The sequence below is a fragment of the Lissotriton helveticus genome, chromosome 3_1 (assembly GCF_964261635.1).
Source record: "Lissotriton helveticus chromosome 3_1, aLisHel1.1, whole genome shotgun sequence".
Classification (NCBI taxonomy): domain Eukaryota; kingdom Metazoa; phylum Chordata; class Amphibia; order Caudata; family Salamandridae; genus Lissotriton; species Lissotriton helveticus.
Window position 1 is genome coordinate 1,577,128,493 of NC_136061.1, and position 23,643 is coordinate 1,577,152,135.

At 46.4% G+C, this 23,643-nt stretch overlaps 1 protein-coding gene across 1 annotated transcript in view; it reads left to right on the plus strand.

The window, feature by feature from the left end:
* Positions 1 to 23,643, plus strand: part of LOC144824281 (transient receptor potential cation channel subfamily V member 6-like) — a 258,022-nt gene that overhangs the window by 229,711 nt on the left and 4,668 nt on the right. Inside the window, exon 14 of the mRNA XM_078683411.1 lies at positions 17,162 to 17,430. Coding sequence (XP_078539537.1) covers positions 17,162 to 17,430 — 269 coding nt within the window. The remainder of the gene's footprint in view (positions 1 to 17,161; positions 17,431 to 23,643) is intronic.

Below are 23,643 nucleotides of genomic sequence, written 5' to 3' on the forward strand. Positions count from 1 at the left end.
AGCACTTCTCTATCTGCAGTTATTAAATAATCCTAGCATTGTCTCTCATGTGGCAAATTATTTAGTGTGTGCGGTGCGCACAAAGAAAAGACTTATGGGGAATGGATAATTGGTCACATGGTTTTGATGCCTTACACCTTGCACGTTACTGGCTAAAACGGCACTTTATATCAGGAATTAGGCTGTTGGAGGAATGATAATTTTTTAAATATTCTATGATGTAATTTTTATGAATTTAGAGATGATTTTAATAACGGTCTTTTTATTTCTTGTTGTCTTTGTTTTTTTTACAAACATGCCGTGGGCTTTTTAATATTTTTTAATATTGTATAATGTTTGTTTTTATTGTTATTGCATATTTCTTTCTGTACCGTGCCTTTTTTTGATATTCATTTATCGAAATAAAGATTTTTGACTGACTGACTGATATTACAATCACGGTGACTGAAAGAATGCGGGGTATTAAGAAGAGGGGGAGGGAAAAGGGTCAATACTGACAATCATGCTAGTTGCTACGCGCCTAGCAATAGCTAGAGCTTGGATTTCCCCCAAACCTCCTATTGAGATAGATTGGTGGCTAATTCTTAAGGAAACTGGTGAAAGGGAAAGGGCTTTGTCTAAAGTAAGGGGGGTCAAAGCAATGCAGAAATATAGATCTATTTGGGGAGCATTGGAAGTGCTTAGAAGCTACCCATAGCTGGTCAATTGTAACAACCACTAGCTTTTATTAATAGCTCCGGAAATGGCTCAGAAGAAAATGTATTATTTGCTTATTATGATCTGTGTTGCTTATGTTCTTCCACCGCTTTTTTTTCTTCCAATATTGTAAGTTAATCTAATTTGTATATTTTTGGAATTGTATGTATTTTCCCCTTTCTTTGATAATAAAAAAAAAAGGAAATGTTCTCTACTTAGGCCTCCCAGACGATCTACTCAGCCGTGTACAGGTAGCCCAGAATGTGGCAGCAAGATTAATTCTAATCTCACTCCAAGAACACATATGTCCCACATCAAAGGGCACTTCACTGGCTGCCCATCAAAAAGAGGATTCTTTTCAAGAAATTGATCCTTGCAGATAAAGCTGTCCACGAGAATGGAGCTGTCTACCTGAATAGGAGGATATGTGTGTATGCCCCCTTCAGAGAGCTGCGATCCTCAAACAGCATTTTAGCCAGGATTCCTAAAATTTGCAGGGCAAAAAGAGTGGAATATTGTTTTCTTTCCTTGGCAGAAAGGTATGGAATAAACTCCCTAGTGAGCTCTGTGCCATTTCAGAGCTTTATGTCTCTTGTGTGGCTGTTCCAACAACAGTCTTCCAGTAGATGGATAAGAACCTAAAGACCTGATCAATAGTATTTATTATTCTTCTGATCCCCACTTGCAAGTAAGCGAAGGCCTGGTGGTCCTCGAGCCGGGATTACAGATTCCCCAGAATTTGCCACATAAAATCCTTTTGTACGACATCAATGCAACCTTTTTGGCCTATAGTTTAGGAGAGAATCCCAGAGGCCCTTTTCATATATCGGGACAATTTTGGCTGCCTTCCAACTGCAAGGAATACTTGTCCCCTCCAAAATGTAGTTTGACAGTTTATTACAATAAAAACCCCAGATAAAAAAGGTCACCCGGGACACCATCTAGCCCAGTGGCTTTACAAGCTCCTATGGCTTCTATTGCACTCACTGTTTCACTCATTTCAATCCTAAATAGCCCAGAAGGGCAAGGGCTTGCCACCATTGGCTGAGACTCTATGTCGACGGTCTGCCCCAATGGGAGTTCATAAAGGCCTGAGAAGTGGTAGTACCATGCTTCTGGGGTTATAGAGTCTTCCAGGATCTGCGGCGCACTATGCCTGCCATTAGCCACAAGCCTCGAGAATGTTCTGATATCTTTTTGGAAGGGTGCCTCATGAATGCTTTCCTTGATTTGCGTGTCCCACTCCATATGTGCATTGAGCTGAACACATTTTTACTGTTTCCTTCTTGCTCTCTAAGGCAGGTGTCACCACTATTGAGGGCTCGGTGAAGCTCATTCTTTCTATCACTCCAGTTCTTATTAAACTAAGTGCAATCAGGCATCGCAAGCGCCACAGTGGACCTATAGTGCTGCGTGAGACAATTCTCAAGAATTTTTTTAACAGGTTTTTTTGTTGGTCCTAGCAATTGTAGTATTCCGTGCCTGATCTCTGGCCTGGGTAAGCATAGGGTTATCTAGCCCAGTTAAGACTTCTCTAAGGGTCTGGGACATGGTAGCTCTAATGTGCGAATTCACTGCTATTCTCCCCCACTTGACCTTGCGCCTGTTGTTTGCAAGGATCAAATTAGTGTTTAAAGATACAGGAAATTGGCCAAATAATTAAAATGTTGTTTTAGCGAGCAATGGATATTCTTTTGGTCGCTGTCTAACCTGCTGAGTTCATTCCTATAAAAAAAATTGCCCCAAAGACAAAGAGAGATTTATAAATAGTCAATTCTACTCATGTGTCCAGATCAGTCAAAAGTGTGGGCTACTTGTGGGTCGGATGCTGTATGGCCGTTGCATGCCTTCAGACCATATGACAATGTGAGGGACAGGAGCTGGTAAGCAGCGCCTGCCCAGCATTTCACTGGAGTAGTGTTTAGCATGGGTATGCCCCACTCCTCATCTTACTCTGCAGCAGGGGAGGTACTACCAACATCACATTGATTGCATGTGGTGTTAACGTCACCAGCAATGATGACAAAATCATGGGAATTGCACAGTACCCCTGTCTGCTACCCCCCCCCCGGCCACCCGGTTATAGTCATTGTATAAGTAGTAAGTGCATGAGCCCTCTCTAATGGTAGCTAAGCCTTGGATATCATGAAAAATAAAAGGCAGAAAGCGTGTTCTTGCATTAAGGACCACTTTTACCCAGATGAGGAGGCCACCCGAGGGTGAGCCCCTTCCAGCGTGATGGGCTGGCATCTGGTAAGACACATAGCCCGATCTATGTACTGGGTCAAGGCACCAGGATTCCTAGAGGAAACATTTATTAAAATGATCAATACAAGTCTCCCAGGCCATATCACCCAGCATAGGCGTCACCTCTGCAATGATCCATGACAGACAATGAGTGAGAGTGCAGATTGTAGGATAGACTTAGCCCATTGTTACAGAGATGGTCAGTATTTGGCCGAAGTGTCTCACAGCCAGGTGAAAGGTCCATCTCCTCGCTACTGCGTACAGGAACAGGATCACCCAGTCAATCTATCATAGATGCACCCAAAGTCTCAGGCAGATCGAAATACATCTATTTCTGGTGACCTTGTGAGATACCTGCAATGGGTAGGTTTAGTTTAAACCTAATCAATGTGCGAGGGGGGAGTTCCCTACACAACTCAATGTTTACCAGGACCTCAGCCAGGGATTTAGACTTTAGAACTAACTTAATATAATCAAAGAGCCCTAGGGAGTCAGATGGGTCATAGATTCATTGAGCATGCAGGATGTCAGAGCGAGTAACAGAATAGCAAGCACTGACCATCCCGACTGTATGTGGAATATGCATTTATTTATCAGAGAGTCCTCATCTTCATAAGCTTATTTGAACAGTTTGGGGAACTTTACAATGTATATATGACCAGTGTTTCCCATCAGATCCATGTTCCCCAATTTAGGCATGCCCTCCTTGGACCCAACTTTTAGTTCTAATCGTGACTGGCCAAACCACCCCAAGATTTATATGAGGAGGTGGCAAGTCGTAGCTTGCTCCATGGAAGAATCAAGTTTGTGGGCCTTGTAATAGGGGTATCACAGGAGGGGCGAGAAATGGAACGAGAAGCTACATTTTGGATGACACTTTGGTTTTCCCCACTACTTCTTTCATCAATTAATGATATCTAAGTACGGCATAACAGTTCTGAGGGTGTCTGGGGATTGGCAGCTTAACAAGGTATCTCAATACACCGATTTCAGGCTTATTTTGATCTTAAATCAAACACCTCAGCATGGAGGCATTGCACCAACTGGGCTATGCTGGTAGAACCCGACACCATGGCCAGGTTAATAGCAGTGGTGACTGCTTCCAGGGAGCAACAGAATGGCTAACATAGGACATGGCCTCATTAACCTTTGTAGTGCGCTTCTTGCCACTCAGGTTGGGAAGAGGGGAGGAAAGGGGGGAGCATCTAGTCACATAAGTTATCATAGCGGATAATGGCATAGGATTATGAACATCAGTAACAGTATTAGACAATGTGATATTGGGATCCACCAATGGGTTTCCCATAATAGAGTTAGTGTCAGTAATATCAGTGTTAGGTTGGGCTTTCAACAGCGATGATTATTTTGTCTTCCAGCTCTTGGAAAAAGTAGGAGTAAACTTTCTTCAAGGATGTTTAAGACTGTGATCCACTGGCATTACCTCCTCCCATTAGGGGTTCCACTCCCTCTATTAGTATGTCTATGTCCTTGAGGGTTGAAACATTTTAAGATCTGTCAGGAGGAAAGGACGAGGTGGATGTATGATTTTTGCCCATTTTTTCTGGGAGAATGTTAGAGGCTTTGCGTTTTCAAATCTCGCACTGCAACCTGTGTACTTAGCCTGGTACTTTATTTTTATTACATTGTTTTTATTTGCTTTTAACACAAAAACGTTCTGACCACATCTGCCAGTACAGGTTCCCAAATGTATTAGAACATAATTATGCAGAATAAAGGGTGTATGAATGACCATGTCATGTGGAAGCCTCAATGCCTGTGTATGTCAAAGTTCTTTTGGACATCATGATTATGAGTGAGCAAGGATAAGGTGTGGGTCTCTTGTGCCAGATGTTGCCAGGCAGTAACCAGGGTAGCAACAGTGGTAAAGAGGGAAGATGTTGTGGGGGCAGGGGGGCATGGTATTGAGTAATAGTGTTGGTGCCTTGCGTTGGACCTAGAGACCCTGTGCCAGATTTGGGTGGTGCAGATGAGGGCGAGGTTCGCTCGCAGATGTGGAGGAGAAGAGAGAGGGAAGCTCGGGGTGGATTGCATTAGTGCCACCACAACGTACAGAGGCCCATTAGGTAGCGAATGGGGTACCAATTAACTATTCTGCAGGGGACCAGGTGTCACAGGCTGTATCAACTTCTTCTCCCCATTGCCATAAGCTCATGAGAAGCCCAGTCCATTGCGGGGAGATAGATCTGCGGCAGATCCACCAGGCCACTTCATTACGAAGTGCACCTTCTTCTGCCACACCCCATTTACGCAGGGCGCCCCTCTAGGCCTCCATCTGCGGGGCTACCGGTGAGCACCAGTGAAGGGTAATGATGCGATTTGCCAGCAGTAGTGCAGGGCGACAAGCCGTGTTTGCACTTTGTGGTGCTTCCTTCTCTTAAAAATGCAGAGGGAGCATATCTTCCATGAGGTTATGTCCAGGAGCCCAGTGACCTCCTGAAGTGTGTTGTGTATGGAGCACCAGCAATCCTGAAGGGCTGGACATGACCATGGCATGTGCATAAGCGTAGCGTCCATGGTGTGGCAGTGAGGGCACTCAAAATGTGTGTATGGGAAGAATCAGTGCAATTGGCTGGGTGCGAGGTATGCCCTGTGGAGTATAAAGAACTGTATGGTTTTTAAGACTGGCATTGCAGGAAACCTTCTTTTGGAATTCGAGAGCACGTTCCCATTCCTTTTTATGGAGGGCCCACCCAAATTCCTCTTCCCATTTCTGGCAAAGGTGGAGGAGCAGGATAGCCACCAGGCACTGTATGGCTTTGTTTGTAGAAAAGAGGGGTGGTCCAAAGGAAAATCCAAGACTATGTCAGTTTTCACGTAGTTTTTGTAAGAGAAACACACTCAAAAAAACTCTGGACCTCTTGAGTTTTAAACAGTAAAGTCTTTAAGGGGATAGTGAGTGTGTTGACAACAGTTCTTTCATATCATTAGGCTGAATCCTTGCTCATATGAATTTAGTCGAAAGTCCATTTTATGTAGAAAAGGCTCTTTATTAATTTTTAGTAAAAACATGAACAGCCGACACGTGTTTCGCCCCCTATGGCGAGTCGCGCCAGGGCTTTTTCAAGGCTGTAAGGAATCAAAATTACATAAATATGTTTAATACAGATTGTCTAAGGACTAGCCTTTGACCCCAATACCAGTGAGTGAAGTGTTTCGGAGAGAGGAAAGGAAAAGTGATTGAAGTGGGACATAGAGGTTGCCATTTCATTAGTCCATTACTTTCATGCAGAATCTAGTGTGGCAAAAGGGAGAGAGTGCTTTTTTAGAGGTTTGTAATAGCACTTCTAATTTGAGGTTTCTGGCTGTTGGTGTAGAAGGGAGCCGTGATGGCAAACTTAGGGCATAGGAGAGAAGGTCAAAATGCCAAAAGAAAGCAAAACATTCACCTATGTGATTTTGATAGGTGTTTTAGGAATTATCTATAGGGAAAATGAATGTGATTGAGTTTTTTATTGACGAGATTCAAGAAAACAAATCAGATAGAAGAAACCCATATAATTCCAAGTGATAAGATTCTCATACCAGAAAAAAATGAGACAGAAAAAAGGAAAGAAAAACTCCCAAATATTACTGCATACCTATTTACAATTCAGTTCGCTCATTGCATTTCTTCATCATTATTTGTACAGTTTTTCACCAGAACATCCGATTTTCAAAGTATAAATCTGTTAATACAACGTTTACATTTAAGTAGGGTATTATGCATTGTGTTAATGGGTTTATATTCAAAAGTTGGTATAACAGAGCCAAGTTCATTTTGTACAATATAAGCTATTCCTGAATGGATTATTGTTATTTTATATCTGCGAAGATTTAAAAGATAACGACATTATCTATAATATAACATATTTGTTGTGTTGAAGATAAATCAAATTCAAGGACAGAACACGATGATACTTGTAATTTTGGTCAGTTTGGTAACTTATGTCATCTTTGTTTTAAACATGAAAATTTGTCATTTCCCAAAAAAAAGAGCAAGGCGAGCACTGTAATTTAGACTAGTTCGAACAGCGAGGGTTAATGACTATGCATGGTCTTAGTTTCCCAATATGTTGCTACCAGTTACCGTCCTCGGGAGGGTAAAGCCGCCAGCAAAAGATTGTTTGCTATCGGCTTGTTTCACGGGTGCAGGTAGCAGAAGGGTCCGATATTATAGGCAGCCTTGCAGTCGCCTGGACATCAAGATAGTCTTCCTGAGGGGAAGCCTATCCACAAGGAACATAAAATTCACTTACTTTGGGGAAAAATCGCTGTGTATCGTGGTCGGAGAGTCCGTCGGTCATTCCTTCCGCTTTCGCGTGTGTGTTTTTTGGATGGTTGCGATCTGCCGCATTTAAACCGGAAGGTAAAGGAATCACCCGGAAGGGAGGGACGAAGCAATTGTACGGGGAAGGAGTTATTTACTTTACTGTATGGCTTTGTACAAGCAGGTGATGAGGTGGCGACCCAGCCCCATACTCAGTATGGTCTGTAGGAATGGCTATGTCTCAGGTTCCCCCCAAAGAGGTCCAACATGGCCCCACATGCATTAAATACCTGCCAGTGAAGAAGGAACTGTTCTGGCAGTAGCCTCCTCTCCTCAGCCAGTTGGGTAGAAGGGAGAGGGTCACATTCCGCTAACAGGTGCCCCATCTCAAGCAGAGAATGCTTAGTCCAGACCCTGTCTTGCTTTGCCCTCACAAATATCACTCCCACATGATGACCCAAACACGACGAAGAAGGATACATAAAACACAACACCTAGAAATACATCAAATACTCTCTTTTTAGAATGAGGCTTGGGCTTTTATTTATCCAATGCTCTCTAACAGAAAGGGTTTCCCCGATGTCAAATGACCAATATTCAAATGTATATAAAGATATAAATACATTTATATGCAAGCAATATTAACACACTTGGCAAATGTAACTGTTAAATGCATGAATAATAATAATAATGAATAAACAAGCAGCAAATAAAACTGGCCGCCCAGCTAGTAATCAGAAAGATATACACATTAAATAAATCAAATGATTACTTTGGATGTGAACTCTAACTCACTCACACATCACAAAGAAAACACCTCAAATGACCACAGCCACTGGCTACACATCACAATGGTGCTAGTCAGAAACAAATCACCTCACCCCATCGTTCACTCGATGTCCTTCCCAACTCAAGCTGGAGAAACACGTTGACAGCCAGGCATGGACTCGCTATCAGGACTCAAATCCAGGTTCTTCTTGTGACAGTATGTCTACTCCACAAGTAAGCTCCCAAGCTGGCTGCCAAGATTCTCTGGCTTCATAGTCTCAAAACACACTAGAAGGTCCGAGAGTCTTTCTTTCTGCGCCAAGGAAACTTATTGGATTTGGCCACCTTCCATGCAAGCATTCCAGGGCAAAAGGAGTTCCCACGTTCCCTCTACATTCTCACATGCCTATAACAGACTTCCAGGGTACATTCAACAATCTCTTCAAAACAAAGCAACCTTGAACGTGATTAACCCAAACAACTTGCAAACACTCTGGGGGCTTGTCTGTGCACACAGAAAAGCTCAAGCAAGGCAGAGTCAGAATTCAGGATGACATGAGGCCATGTCAAAGCCAATAGTAAGAACTCCATAATAATTCCCAAAGTGGAACACGATGCAAAGCTGTGCACCACTGTCTATAGCATCACATACTTCATTATTATTATGATTATTATTATTAGCTTTTGTAGAGTGCATAGCTACCTGAAGGCGTCCCAGCGCTAGCGTCTAGACAGAGATTACTGCAAGGTTTATGCAACTGATTGTTGGAGTAGCCAGGTCTTGAGAAGTTTCCGGAAGGGAAGATGATGAGATTCAGCCTGGATGAAAAGGGGCATTGTGTTCCATAGTCTAGCGACATTGTAGGCCAATGATCTTCCTCCTTTTGACTTTTGGTGTAACTGCCAAGTGAAGATTGGTAGAGCTGAGACACTTTCGAGGGAGGTAAGGGGTGATAAGAGGTTTATTGATAGCCGGGGCGATATCCCAGTAGGTCCTATAGGCTATGCACCGAGCCTTCAATTTGACTTTGTCAGAGACAGGTAGTCAGTGTGATGTTCTTATGGCCGGGCGATAGCTGTAATTTGGATAGAGCCACTCAACGGCGGCCAGATCCCCAAATGAGGGAGCCAAGGAGGGAATCCAGTTTCTTAAAAAAGGAATGGGGAATCACCGGGAGGTTCACAAAGTGATAGAAGAGGCACGATAATACCACCATTTTCACTAGGGCTACCCTCCCTATGGAAGCCAGAGGTAGGGTGCTCCAGAAATGTATCTGGGTTCAGATAGTCACCAGTGTCCTGTGGAGATTTCCCTCATAGAGGCTGCTAGTAGAGTGGTAAAGGTGGATTCCCAAATAACGGGGTGCTCGGCTGTGCTAGTGGAGGTGGGCGGTGCCAAGAATCACCTCTCGCTGGATCTGCTCGGGATGGAGCGGGCATATGACTGATTTTTCCCAGTTAACCCAAAGCCCCTGCCACGGAGGCAACCTCCGCCTGTGTGTCCAGAACTAGCATAAGATCTGTCACTATATCTCGTACATAGAGGACGATGTCATGAGCCTATAGAGATATGGCGCGAGTCCTGTCAGCCTTTGGGATCCCCAGCCTTGCTCCTCTCTGAGCAAGCCCATGGTAATTGGCTCCATGAACACGAACGGTAAGGGGGCTAACGGGCATCCCTAACGCGTCCCTTGATGCACTGAGAACAGGGCCAAAATAAGGCGGCCCAGGCGCACATGAGATACTGGATCAGAGTATAACAGTTTAGTGTAAGCCAGCAACCTTTATCCTATCCCCAGGTGGGCCACTACAGCAAATAAATAGCACCAAGATAAGGTGTCAAACACCATCTCCAAGTCTAGAATCAGGCATGCTGCCTGAGGGAACTTTCCACGTACTTGGTCCTGTATATGAAAAAGGCTGTGGAGATTCAGTGAGGCACTTTGGCCTGGGATGAACCTGCTTGGGTCGGAATGTACCAAGCCTGGAAGGATCTGGTCATATCTGGCAGCTATCATCGTTCCTAGTATCTCCTAGTCAGCCCAAAGTATGACAATGGGCCTATAAGAGGCAAGCCGTGTGGGATCTCATTCTGACCTCAGGATGGAAACCACTGCCGCTTTATACATGGCTGGCAATTTAGCTGACAGGAGTTTCGAGAATATATGGTAGTATTCAGGGGCAGCCAATCTAGGCCAGGTGTTTTACTATGGGCTGGGTTGCAAATCACTTGATTTATATCCACAGCCGTAATGGCTGCATCTAAAGCAGTTTTTGGGGTCGTAGGGATTCGGGGTGCGCAACACTTGACAGAAAGCCAATGGGGCATACCGCACTCAAATCCTGCACTGCGCTGTACACAGGCGAGTATTATTCATGGAAGACTTGCAGAACGTTGCCTTGCAATCGAAGTGTGACACCCCGTTGTGATACAATTACATCAATAGGACAGATTACTGTGTCCTGAAGAGTGAGCCACACCAAGAGTCAGCCAGGTTGGTTCCCCTCCCGATGCATAATTGCTGCATAGGCTGCAACGTTGTAGCAGAGTATGTTTTCCAGGACAGACGCATGACCAAGTCTAGCATCTGCCAGTTGTAAGGTGAAGGCAGAATCTGCATCTGCTGCCTTACTTTGGCCCATTAACACGGTCTCGGTTCTCTCAATGTCCCTTTCAAGGGTCTTATGTACCCCGCAATCTGGCAGATGCAAGCACCCCATACAACCACCTTAAAGGCATCCTATTTTAGCATTCTAGTGGATGCCATGTTGTAGTTTTCCGTGAAGTACTGTTTGATGCAATCTTCTTGTTCTCTCTGGAGCACCTGCTCTTCGAGAAAGTCTTGCGGTAGCCTCCAGTCCGGTGTAGGAGCAGAGGAGGTCCATGATGTGTGCATTGTGGTCAGAAATGATCCTTCCCAAATAATCATCATGCAGGAGTAGAGGAACCAGTGACAGAGTGGAGAGAAAGTGATCCAGGTGTATACTGGTCATGTGGGGCGGAGTAGAAAGAGTAAAGCCAGGAGGTGGGGTGGTGAGTATGTATGTCTCTACAAGGGACCAGTGGTGTGTCCAGGTTTGAACGAATTCTGCCTACATGTATGAGCATGACCGGGGAAGTGGAGGACGGGATTGGTCTAGTCTGGTGTCAAGAACACTTTTGAAATCACCTCCCAGGACCCAGTGCAGTGTTGTGTGCATGCAAGTGTGCCTGAGAATATGTTCCAAAAAGTACCTTGCTCAGTGTTTGGGGCATTAATGCTGCCCAGGAGAATGGGATGGCTGTCTAGTTTACCCTTCAGAAGGGAATAATGCCCATCCTTGTCTTTTTCCCTATTAATTTCCTGGAATGGGACTCCAGGGTGGACCCACACTATTGCCCCCTGCACGTAAGCTGAGTACTTCATGGCTCAGAATATATCCCCAGCGCCTGCAAAGTTGATCAAGTACCTTCGCTGTCATATTTGTCTCCTGCAAGAAGATTAACTGGGCCTTCTGACTCTTAATGTAGGAGTAAACAACATAGCGCTTTCCAGCAGTGCGAATGCTGCAGATGTTGAGTGTCAGGTATCCAATGTCAGAGGTTGGGGCCATATGTTATCTGGAGCAGTGTGCGCCAGCAGCAGGTGATATTCGGAGCGCAGACACTCTGTCCATGTCTTGGGTACCGTGCTGTGTCCACCCTCCAGTGCGGTGTGGTCATGTGGGAAAAGAAATTAAGGTAAACACTTCTGTAACTGGGTAAGTGTAGAATTGTAATACTGAGAGCCCATCGCACATCGCAATTTGCCCAAACCAAAGTTCTGCTGTGAATTTTAGAGTACCGTTGGGAGGTAGAAAGAAGTTAAAAGTCAAAGTCAAAGCTCGTAGAGCATCCAAGAGCCCATCAATATTCAATATAAGTTTATCAGCAATAGAGATGGAGTTCAAATAGCAGTGTGGCAGGTGACTTTTTAGCTCTAGATGGGGTACTCTGGAGGAGGGCCTAGATGAGGGTGTCCACCAAGTGGGGAGTTACAGAAGGCAGTGGTTGTGAGTCGCCCCGGGATTTGTCGGAGTGGAGGGAATCCTCCTCAGAGAAGAACAGTTGTGGGCCCCAGTCATTGTCCAAGTTCACTAGGTGGGGGCTCAAATTTGCTGCCACCTGGATGGCATTCTGGTGGTCTGCTGTAATCTGTTTAATGTTGGGGGAGCCGGTTGGCGAGACCCAGGACGAGAGGCTTCGTCGCCTCTTGGCCTTTCTTTCTCCAACTTCTGCTCTGCCGGACTCATGAACCCTCTGAGCACTCCCCTCATGCAGCTTTGCACAATCCCATGCTTCCTTGAGTAAGTGAAGAACACCGTGGTCCAGTTGAAAATTATCTTGAGATGGGTGGGAAATAGCAGGGAGAATTGCACTCTTTGTTGTCGGACACTGTGCTTGAGGAATGCTGATGTTGGACCGCACTGGTATAATCTTATCCTCCACTCGAAGAGGCCCCTCCAATAAGGCCGCTCTGAAGGTATAGCAGCTTCACCAACATCGGGCGAGGAGGGGAACCCAGGTGCAGCCAACCTGATGTGATGCAATGTGCCTGCTCCAAGGAGTAGAAGGTGGTGAACTCAGTAGCCGGGGTGAATGAGAGAAAACAGGAATCCAAATAGGCGAGGGCCTCTGCTCCTGCGACTCCTGCTGAGAGACCTGGAGGGTGAATGTTGCTTCTCCTGGAACAGCCCTCCAAATCCTCCACCCTGTTCTTCACCTGCGCAACTTGTGCCTGCAGGTTTTAATGTTGGAAAGGTATTCCTTACTGAACGGTTGCCGGACTGCAAGGATCCTTGTCCATGACTCTGTCAGCTAGCTTGCGTTCGTCGTCTCGGAGGAGCACAAAGTCTATAAAAAGAGACCCAAAGCGGGCCTCCATCTCGATGTGGGAGTGCTCAATGGCTGCCAGGACCATATCCAGTTTCTCCGAGGTGGTGAGAGCTGATCCGCTCTCCTCTGACAGGGTTTCAGTTGTGTCAATGTGAGGGCACACCAGAGCTGGAAGCTGGGTCCAAGAGGCCGACCGCAGCCTCCCCATCATGTTGGCACAGACCTGGTCCATGCAATAGGTTCCAACGGGTGCAGGGGCGGAGATCAAGCAAAAGAGTCAGCAGGCAACTCCTGCAGTCACCACTGTGTCCATTTAAAACCCGGGACAAGTGCCCAGAGGTGCCACACTTGTCAGAGGCTGTGCTAATGGGCTGTAAAGGAAGCCCTCGTCTGACTGTGCAGGGGGATGAGCAGAAGTCCACCCATGGGAAACCCTTGGCCAGGGCTTCATGACTGTGTTAGACCTGCCCTTTAGCGCTGTCTCGGGGAAGGAGGGTGTGCGGCTCGGTTGTGGCATTGGTGCACCACTCAGGGGAGGCATGTGTCAAGCAAGGGATCTCCGCAGGCCCCCCAAATGGTCCAGCAGGTTCAAGGGAAAGTTGAGCTCAGGTAGGAAGAACAATGTAAGGACCAGTCGGTGCTTCCTCTGTTAAGTAGCCTTACAGGGCCTCACAGCAGTGCCGGCCTCACCCTGCAGTGCTGTCTCGGGGTGGGAGGGCACGTGCCTCGATTATGGAACCAGTGCTACACTCAGGGGGGGCTTGTGATGAGCGAAGACTCTCCCCAGTCACCCCTGTTGTCCCAGAAGGTCCAAGGTGAAGTTGCAGTCAGATGAGAGAAAGAAAGGTAAGACCAGTGGGGGCCCGCACAGTTAATTAGGCCCTCAGGGCCTCACAATAGCACTGGTCTCACCCTGCAGTGCTATCTCGGTGGAGGGGAGGATGGGAACGTGCCACGAATTTGGTGCTGTTGCACCACTCCGGGGAGGCATGTGACGTGTGAGGGCTCTCCCCAAGCACCCCCGTTGGCCCTGTAGATCCAAGGTGAAGTTGCAGCCAGGTGAAAGAAACAAAGGAAAGACCCATAGGGACCTTACGCGCCTAAGTAGGTCCTCTGGGCCCCACGACAGCCCTGGTCTAGTTCTACAGCACCGTCTCAGTGGAAGGGAGGAAGGGCACGTGCCTCGATTCTTGGTGCCGGTGCACCACTTAGGGGAGGCATGTGATGAGGGACAGTTCGCCCCAGGCAACCTGCTGGCCCAGCTGGCTCAAGGTGATGTTGCAGTCAGGTGAGAGAATCAAAGGAAAGACCAGTGGGGGCCTCACTCTGCTGATTAGGTCCAAGCATGGGAGGAGAAGATCAGGCAGCATGGGGGGAACCCTCTTTGTGTGTGGCCTGTTGTCCCTGCCTGTGTCGCCTCTCACCTCACCTCAGTGTCATCGCCGTATGCCAGGGAACTTTGCGGCTGTTTCTTCACAGCTCTCTCAACTTCTCTCCTGAGCCATCAGCCCGGTGCCCCCTCACGTGGCAAAACAGCAGCGATCCCGGACATGGAGCTTTGTACCCGTCAGTCTCAGCTCAACGGGCAGGTTGGGGTGGGGGCTCTCAATCGACCAGACCTCGGGCAGGCACCACCAATCCTGTTCAGGTCTTCAGAGATGGGGGGACTAGGGGAGGCTTCCCCGTCCTCTGGGGAGCATTGTTCTCAGCTCGACTATGGCCAGCTGTACCGCCCCTACAAGTCACAACCGTCCTCCTCCCATTCACAGGGCTGAGGGGGAGGGGAGGTCGCCTTCGAGACCAGCGCTTGGGCGCAAGCCACGAGATCAGCCATGGGCTGGATGCTCCACAGAGGCAGCTCATTGCCAAGAGCCCCTCGGCAGTGTTGCCCCCATGGTGACTGTGCACCACACATCACGCCTCACCCTTAAAAGGCCAGTGCCATTCCAAACGCAGTCTCCTTCACAGCCATTCTCCATATGGTAGATCTCTGGGGGGGCCAGAAGGGACCACCGATGTCATTGCCCCTTCTCATGGGAGAGTGCGATGGTGCTCCCCCCACCCTCCACAATTTCAGGGAAGTGTGACAGCACTTCCCTGAATCAGTCATGCTGATGTGTCCATGAATTGGGTCCTGGCCCCCAATCAATAATCTGCCAGAGCACCATGCACTCCCTCTCCCCTACAGTAAATAAACTCAGCAGCTTCCTTCCACCATGTCCTGGCCCTGAGGGAATTTCACAGACCAGGCAGCGGTGCTCCATGCGCTCCAAGTAGGAAAATGTCAAAGGTTGTCAAACTTCCAGATGAGAGATCTTGGGCCATGTTGGGCCGATTTAGATGCCATATCAAAGGGGGAGTTCCAGCTGCTCTACTCACCTCCTAAGTGGAGCAGTCCTCAAGAAACTGGTTTTCATGGTCCTCTGTGACTGCTCTCTTCTTGATCTCGGCTTCTGGGCACAGAAAGGTCCAGGGCGTTCCCCCAACTGGTACTCAGGGGGTGCAAGGGCCTGGTCCTGTGGCCAACTAGGCAGAGTCCTTGGTCCTGAGTGGGGGTCAGGGAGTTCATCCTTCTAGTTCTTCGTGGCTGTCCCAGGAGCCCATAGCGAGGTGAAGGAAAATCCACAGAAAAAAGAGATCCTTCCCCTTCTGCAAGACGCTTTAAAGGGGTGAGTTACATTCCAGAAGACAGACACATCTGGCCAATCCAAGGGTGTCTCATCACCTCTTTATCCCTGTCCAAACCCTTCTGCACAGTATGCTGGGACCATCCAAAATGGTGTAATCCAGGAGCCATGGCTCACATCAGCTCTTAAGGTTGCAGCTCCACCCTTCCCTCACATAACTGCCAGGGACTTGCACATTGGAATTTCAAAGAGAGCCCCACTCTGGGTTGGCTCCAGTTGTCTGGGTACTATCCTTTGTTCAGTCAGCTGAGGCAGGCCCACCCCGGTACAGTGTGACAGCTGCATGACTAATGGAGATCATTCTGCCCCACCCCTTTCCTCTTCGGGAGCTGGTCTTGCCAATGGGTAAGAGAGTGGCTGTTTAGGTCTATCAGTGGGTGTGTGAGTGGCTGCGTGGGTCTGTAAATGGGTGTTTGAGTGCTTTTCTGGGTGTATGAGTGTCTGTTTGAGTGGTTGTTTGGGTGTGTGAGTAGGTGCATGAATGGTTGTATGGGTGTGTAAATGGCTGTATGGGTATGTGAGTGGTTGTATGGGTGAGTGGGTGGGTGTGTGAGTAGATGGGTGTGTGAGTGGTTGTATGGGTGTGTGGGTTTGAGAAACTGTGTGTGTGTGTGAGTAGGTATGTGAGAGGTTGTATGGGTATGTGTGAGTGGTTGTATGGGTCTGTGAGTGGGTGTATTAATAGTTTGGATGTGTGAGTGGGTATGTGAGTGATTGTATGGGTGTAAGAGTGGCTGTATGGTTTTGTGAGTGGGTGTGTGAGTGGTTGTGTGGATGTGTGAGTGATTGTATGGTTTCGTTGAGTCAGTGTGTGAGTGGTTGTGTGGGTGTGGGAGTGGTTGTATGATTCTATGAGCGGGTATGTAAGTGGTTGTCTGGGTGTAAAATGGATCAGTCCTCATCCATGAAACAACAGGTTACATGCACTACTAGTACCTACTTCAACATGATGTGCCTGCTGAGGAAAGCATTTCCTTTTCTTCCTCTCTCTACTAGAAGAACTCTAGTCCAGGCACTAATTATTAGCAGACTAGATTATGGAAATGCACTACTTGCCTTAATAAATGAAATACTAATGTCCAAATTGCAAGTACTTCAAAACACGACAGCACTGCTAATTTGTAACCTCCTATCTGGCACTGCTTCTGCACCTCTTCTGAGAACCTAACAATGGCTGCCAGTCAGGAAAAGAATAATCTTCAAAATCTGCTGCCTCACACACAAATCCTTAATTGGAAAAGGCCCCAGCTACTTGCATCAGAATCTCACATACTACTGCTTAGTCAGGAATTTGAGATCAATGGACAAAGCTTTACTCACCATCCCCCGTTTTTCAAACTGACAAGATGCGGAGGCAGGTCTTTCTCATACCTGGTCCCTTCCTATTGCAATAACTTACTTTACCACATTTGCACTTGTAGTGACTTTATCAAATTCCAGAAAATGCTGATAACAGTTTTATTTTAATTTAGCGTAATATTTCTACCTGCGTCTGTCCACAGCACCGAGATACCCTTCTGAGGGCCATTTGTGCGCTGTATTAAATTACGTTAACAATAACAATGATGATGTAAGTTTGAAAAAACACTGTCCAATATATGCTACAGCGATTTAATTATTCCTGCATTCTCTTTTTTCCAGCCTTTTACATAATTTTTCAAACAGAGGACCCTGACAAACTAGGGCAGTTTGCAAGCTACCACATGGCCCTCCTCAGCACCTTTGAGCTGTTCCTCAGCCTCATTGATGGACCAGCAAACTACAGTGTTAACCTCCCCCTCATGTTCAGCTTCGTGTACTGTGCCTTTTCAGTCATCGCAACATTACTAATGCTCAACCTACTCATCGCCATGATGGGCGATACTCACTGGCGCGTGTCGAATGAGAGGGATGAGCTCTGGAGAACACAGGTAAGAAAAACTGGAAGCTTTCATGCGACTTTCCTTCTGTTGACACATTTCATAGGTCTTTGTAGCATTACAATGAGTCTGGCACCTTAAGGCATCCTTCACATCTTTTCAGCCCTGCCAAGTACCACTCATTCGGCATTCGACTAACGCATTTCAGTGTGATGGTCATTATCACCACACTGAAATGCATTGCTATGCATTAATAGTGCCTCCTCAGGAAGCCGGAGCACTGCTAATTAGCACCACACTACTGAGCAAAGCTCTAAGCTGGCAGCGTGCTGCAGGCTTGGGGGCTGGGTAACTCAGCTTGTTCTGGGCTGGCTACAATGTAACATTTCACCTAACAATCACATGCAGGTTTCCTGAGAGCGCATGTTGCGAGAGTAAGTCTCATCTAATGCTCGTCTTCGCCCCCATATCAGTACTGACAAGGACCTCTGGACACACACCTATAGGCAGGCCCTGCCACAGCACAATTTAAATTTGGCAGCCAGCTCAGCCGGGAATGCGTCGCTGGAGGTCGCAACACGTTGTGCTATGAGGCCCGACTGGGGCCCAGCGGCCTAATGCTTCGGACCACGGCATCTGCCGTCTTGCCCTACTGTAGTTCAGTGCAACCTGGGGCTAATTTGAATGCCACTGCTGCGCGAGTCAGACTCATGTCGAGTCTTCTTCCGGACTGCGGCCATGCTGCCAGGGTGACATCGCGGCTGGCCCATACTATCTATGAGACCAGTAGCTCGCTTACCAACAGTAAGTGTCACTCAACTAAGTTGTTCAAAATTGAGCGCATCATCATTCGCCTGCAAAGTAAGTTGCAGGTGCTGAGCTCTGCATAATGGCACTGCAGTCACTAGTCTGTCTACAGTCTGCACAACTGCATAATAAACGTCCTATACTGTAACACTAACAGCCCTCTCCTCACATGTCAAACTGATCTGGCCCAGTGTTCTTGCAGCTGTACAGGTGTAGTGTCTGTGTGCTAGTGCACTACTGTTGAGATATGGGGTATGGGAGGTCCATGGTCAGAAAATGTCAAGCAGCACCATTTAGGCTGACGAGCCGGTCGTCAATTCCTGGCCTAGCCCAAGGTGCAGGCCGCAGGTCACCGCCGTGGCCAATCCACACCCTTCTGTTCCACTGTTCATGTCCAGAGCAGGTTTTGATTTGTTAAGCCCAATAAGAACCCAGGGCGGAGCACATTCCACTATCCTAAGTCATCCAATATGCATGTGAGGTCACTCTCCAGCACCTCTCACTGATCGCACCTCTGCACCCTTGTACCACGTAGGTCACGCCACGTCCCACGGGGTCGCCCAATTGAGAGTTACGTGTGCCAGACTGCCTCTGTGGAGGGTCCCGCTTGCCCCAAGTACTTACTTGACTCTTGCAGATGGCACAGCTCTATTTTGCGTTTCCCCCACTTGGCTGCAGCTTATCTATCATATGTTACCTCCCGTGGTGCTGAGGGCAGAACCAGATAAAAACAGGATACTCAGTCTCTTCTTGAGCGGGTGCTCTGATGCTGCCACCGGTCCCTCCTCAGATAGCATTATTCATGTTCCCCTGGCATCTGCACCTCTCCCATCATCTGCACAGCTCCATGGTCATCAGCTCAGCTTACAGCTCCAATCAGGTGGGCCTGTGGATTCTGAGTCTCCAAATCTTCATCCCTTAGGTGCACTATGGTGCAAAACTAGCCTGTTGGTGTTTTCTCCATCTTTTGCAGTGACATGCTGCGTCTCTGCAGTTCCTTGTGTGTCTCTACAGGGCAGATGTGGTCAAGTATTAAGGGTGCATAGGGAGAGCCTCCCTAACTCTTGTATGCCATGTTTGGCTGTTAGCCACTTCCGCCCATAGCTTCTAAAGGATAACAATGCTGCAGTGTCATGCTGATACACATTTTTTCCTATTCATTTAATTTTAGGTGAGCTCATGTCATCATTCAGCCCTGTTAATGTAAGTAAAGGTACAGCTGAGCTCTGCACTGCAGTCACTGTCTGCCCTCTGCACAAAGTTGAGTTCAGCTTCAGTGCGGCAGGCTTAGGCTCTACGCTGGGGCCTGTCTAACATCCTAGTTCTCTTCCATTTCTGGCGCTTTGTTGTAAGATCTTAGAGTTTCTATTTGCTCAGATGGGCATAATTTCAGATATTTATAGGTTTCCCTCGTCTTCATTGCTTGATTTTCCCCAAGAGAAAGTGTCATTCATAGTTGTTGAAATGTCACTCATTATTATACTGAAATTATGAAAAAGACATCACATAGCAATCTGAAACCTTGGCAGCTATGTCTTTTGCAAAACAAAGATGTTGCTGGAAACTGCAGGGAAAAAGGACAGGAATGTGCCGTATCTAATGGATATGCTAAAACAACAATTGATGGACAGAATGCAGAACAATGTCATACATTCACCCTAGTACAGAGATATGAGCCTAAATCCATAGTTTTTTTTGGCTCACCATGCCATTCAAGTTTGGACCAGCCATATTCAAATCAGTCTCGAACCTGCTCCCAATAGGAACAGTCCAGCCCAAACTGCCTGGCCAGGTCCTCCCTGGACTAGAAACAAGCCTCCTAAGATCAGTTTCAGGCTTTCAGCCCTCATCAGCCAGGATATCTTGACTCCAGTGGCATGGAGAGCACGGGACCCACATCTGGCATACCCGTCCCACTCGGAGTGACAAATGCAAAAAGTACAATTGATGGACAGAATGCAGACAAATGTCATACATTCACCCCAGTGCAGAGTACTGGGACTAAATCCATCATTTGTTTGCTCACTATGCCATTCCAGTTTTGGATCCAGCCATATGGAAATCAGTCTTGATTCTGTGCCCAATAGGAACAGTCCAGCATGAACTGCCTGGCCAGGTTCTCTCTGGACTGGAAAAATTTGTTTGCATAGCACTTTTCACCCTAAGTGGGATAGGTATGCCCAGACGTGGGTCCCATGCTCACTGTGCCTCTTGATTCAAGCTAGTCTGGCTGATGAAGGGTAATACCCAGAAAACGTTCCAAGGATGCTTATTTCCGGTCCACGGAGGACCTGGCTAGGCAGTTTGGTGTGGACTGTTCCCAGGAGGCACAGTGTCAAGACTAATTTGCATATTGCTGCGTATAAACTGGGGTGGCATGGTGAGCAAAAGAACTATGGATTCAACCCAGATCTCTTTACTGGGGATGAATGTATGATTTATTCAGCATTCTGTCCATCATTTGTTTTCATAGCACTTTTCATCCGAAGTTGGATGTGTATGCCCAGATGTGGGTCGCTTGCTCACTGTGCCACTTGATTCAAGCTAGCCTGGCTGATGAAGGGTAATACCCAGAAAATGTTCCAAGGATACTTTTTTCCGGTCCAGGAAGGACTTTGCTTGGCAGTTCTGTCTGGACTGCTCCCATGAGGCATTCTCAAGAATGATTTGCATATGGCTCGGTCTAAACTGGGGTGGCATGGTGAGCAAAAGAACAATGGATTTAACATAGATTTCTTGACTGGGGGTGAATATATGATTTATTCAGCATCCCGTCCATCAGTTGTTCGTGTATCTGATGAATATGTCGCATTCCTGCCCTTTTTGCCGTAGGGCACTGCAACAGCAAGGCTTTGCACTGCCCTAGAGCAAACAATCCATAAATGAGGTCCCAAAGGGCTATAACTTAAATTGTATGGGGAAAATTGATTTACAAATATCCGAATTTCTAATGAATACCAGAGTTAAGATGAACGATCATTCAGAAAAGAGCAAACCACCAAATAACAGACAATCTAATTCATAAGATAAAATTCTGAAAAACAATGATGTTCAGTCATATAAGAGCAAAACTGAGGTATTTCTACACTGGTAGCCCACCACCGTTTAACTCACCAGTTGTGCCAACTTTATACAAAACACGTTAAGGAAGTGTGATCATTTCTATTATCTGATTATTTCATATTTATATATATTGCTTTGTATCATGGGGGAAAAGATTGAGAGAAGGGCAATTCCATTATTAAATGCTTTTCTTTTTTCTTTTTTGGTTTCTTTATCGCTTACACATCATTTCCAGTATTGGAGCTAAAAGGGACAACGGTACCCCCCTCCACCTTAGGCCCTGTCCTACATCCCTGATGCCTCATGAAGTAAGGTTTTGAGCTTGCACACCATTACGGATGGTCAATTTGAAGAGGTGTAAACTGATTATTTTACTTTAGTTCTGTGATTATACATGGCGCTTTGTGGAAAACTCCCTCTGGGTGGGTAGTGGTGGGTTGAAATATCACAGAGAGCAGAATGTTGCTCCATTTCCATTGCACAAGGACCAAAGTGTGATCTATCTGCTACCTGCTGCAACACTTTGGGGGAGGTTTACAAAATCTCCACGCAACACAGTGCAGCCCCCCGTGGGGCTGTGCTGCGTTGCGCAACAAGGAGGGAGCAGGAGAGCGCCATATTTTTAAAGATATGGCTCTCTCCTCCTCTTTCCCTTGCGCCAGTGCAGATTTCAGCTGCTGTGCACCATGCACCACCTTAGCGCCGTAGTGCTAGGGTGTATGCATGAGTGTAGAACAGATTTTGTACAGAAAGGGTACCGTTACTGTACAAAATACTATGCTACACATAATGCAAAGCTTTTCCCACTTTGCATACGTGCAGCATCCATGCTAAGTCGGAAAAGGAAGGAGAAATTAAAGCATTTCTCCTTCTTTGCGCCTAGTTGAAAAGGGCACAGTTTTCTCAATCTACTGTATTTGGTAAATTAGATTTAACGTGAGAAATCCTGGGTGGTTGCATGGGAAAGACCATGCACCACCCTTGGTAAGAACCCATGGTGCAAAGAAATGCAAAGCAGTGCATTGCGCTGCTTCGCATTACCTTTACATTATCTCCAGAGCTAAACAAGTTGATCGCTGGAAAAGTAATAAGGAAAAAAGATTTTGCGCTGATTTGCGTCACTTTTGGGACGCAAACATGGTGCAAAATCTTATTTAATCTCCCCCTTTGTGAGGTAGCGGGCCGGGAAGATTTAATCTCCCTGTTCAGGTGTAGTTTAACTCAAGCTCTTTTAGACATTTTGGGCTAGATGTAGGTAAATCTTTTTTACCAATACTAAAATACAGATTTTTACCGATTCGGTATTTTAGAATCGGTATATTAGATGTAGGTAATAATTCGGTATTTTTTACCGAATCGGTAACATTCGGTAATTACCGAATCGGTATTTACCGATTCGGTATTTGCCATTGAGAATGTCAATTACCGAAGCGGTAATTACCGATTCGGTAAATACCGAATAATTCAAGGGTGGCAGGGTGTCACTTTGACACCCTGTTGCACCCCTGAGTAGTGTTTGTGTGCCATGTGGCACACATACATTCCCTAAGGGCATGTTAGTTGGTGGTAAATAACGAATACCTGTCTATATGCAAATCTGTGCATGTACACCTGTGCCATGTGGCACACATACATGCCCTAATGGCATGTATGTGTGCCACATGGCACAGGTGTACATGCACAGATTTGCATATAGACAGGTATTCGTTATTAACCCCCAACTAACAGTTGGTGGTAAATAACGAATCCTTAAAGCCCTGTGGCACTGTTTACAGTGCCACCTACATCTCAAAATACAGATTCGGTAATTTTACCGATTCGGTAATTTTACCGAATCAGTAAATTTACCGATTCGGTAAAATTACCGATTCGGTAACATTACAGAATCTGTATTTTGAGATGCCCTACATCTCAGTATCCAAATACCTGTCGGTAACGGCCGAAAATCTGTATTTTTTATCTTTGGGATTCTGCTTTGCAGGGGAGTTTTTCAGTCTATGCGTACATTTACGTGTAGACACGCATGCCTGTACCCAATTCCCGTTTTTTTTCTCTGAAATTAACTAAAAATCTAACAGTCAGCATGCACACCAACTTCTGACACTCCGTATAAACATGTTTATTGAGTTTGTGTTGGTTAGTCATTTTAAGGAGAGTATTTTTTTACCCTTTGTAGGTAAGAGAACTCGCCCATGTACTCAAGTGCACCCATCCATATAAAACTCCAGCTCCTTGGCATATATTTGGAGTACCATTGAGAAAGTGCAAATTAATGTAGAATACAAAGCATCTATACAATCATATAATTTCTAGGGGTGGGCAGAATTTACGTAGGCGCGGTACACAAAGCTCAGCAAAATGGTAAAAAATCTCTGCGAGCATGCAAAAGTTTTG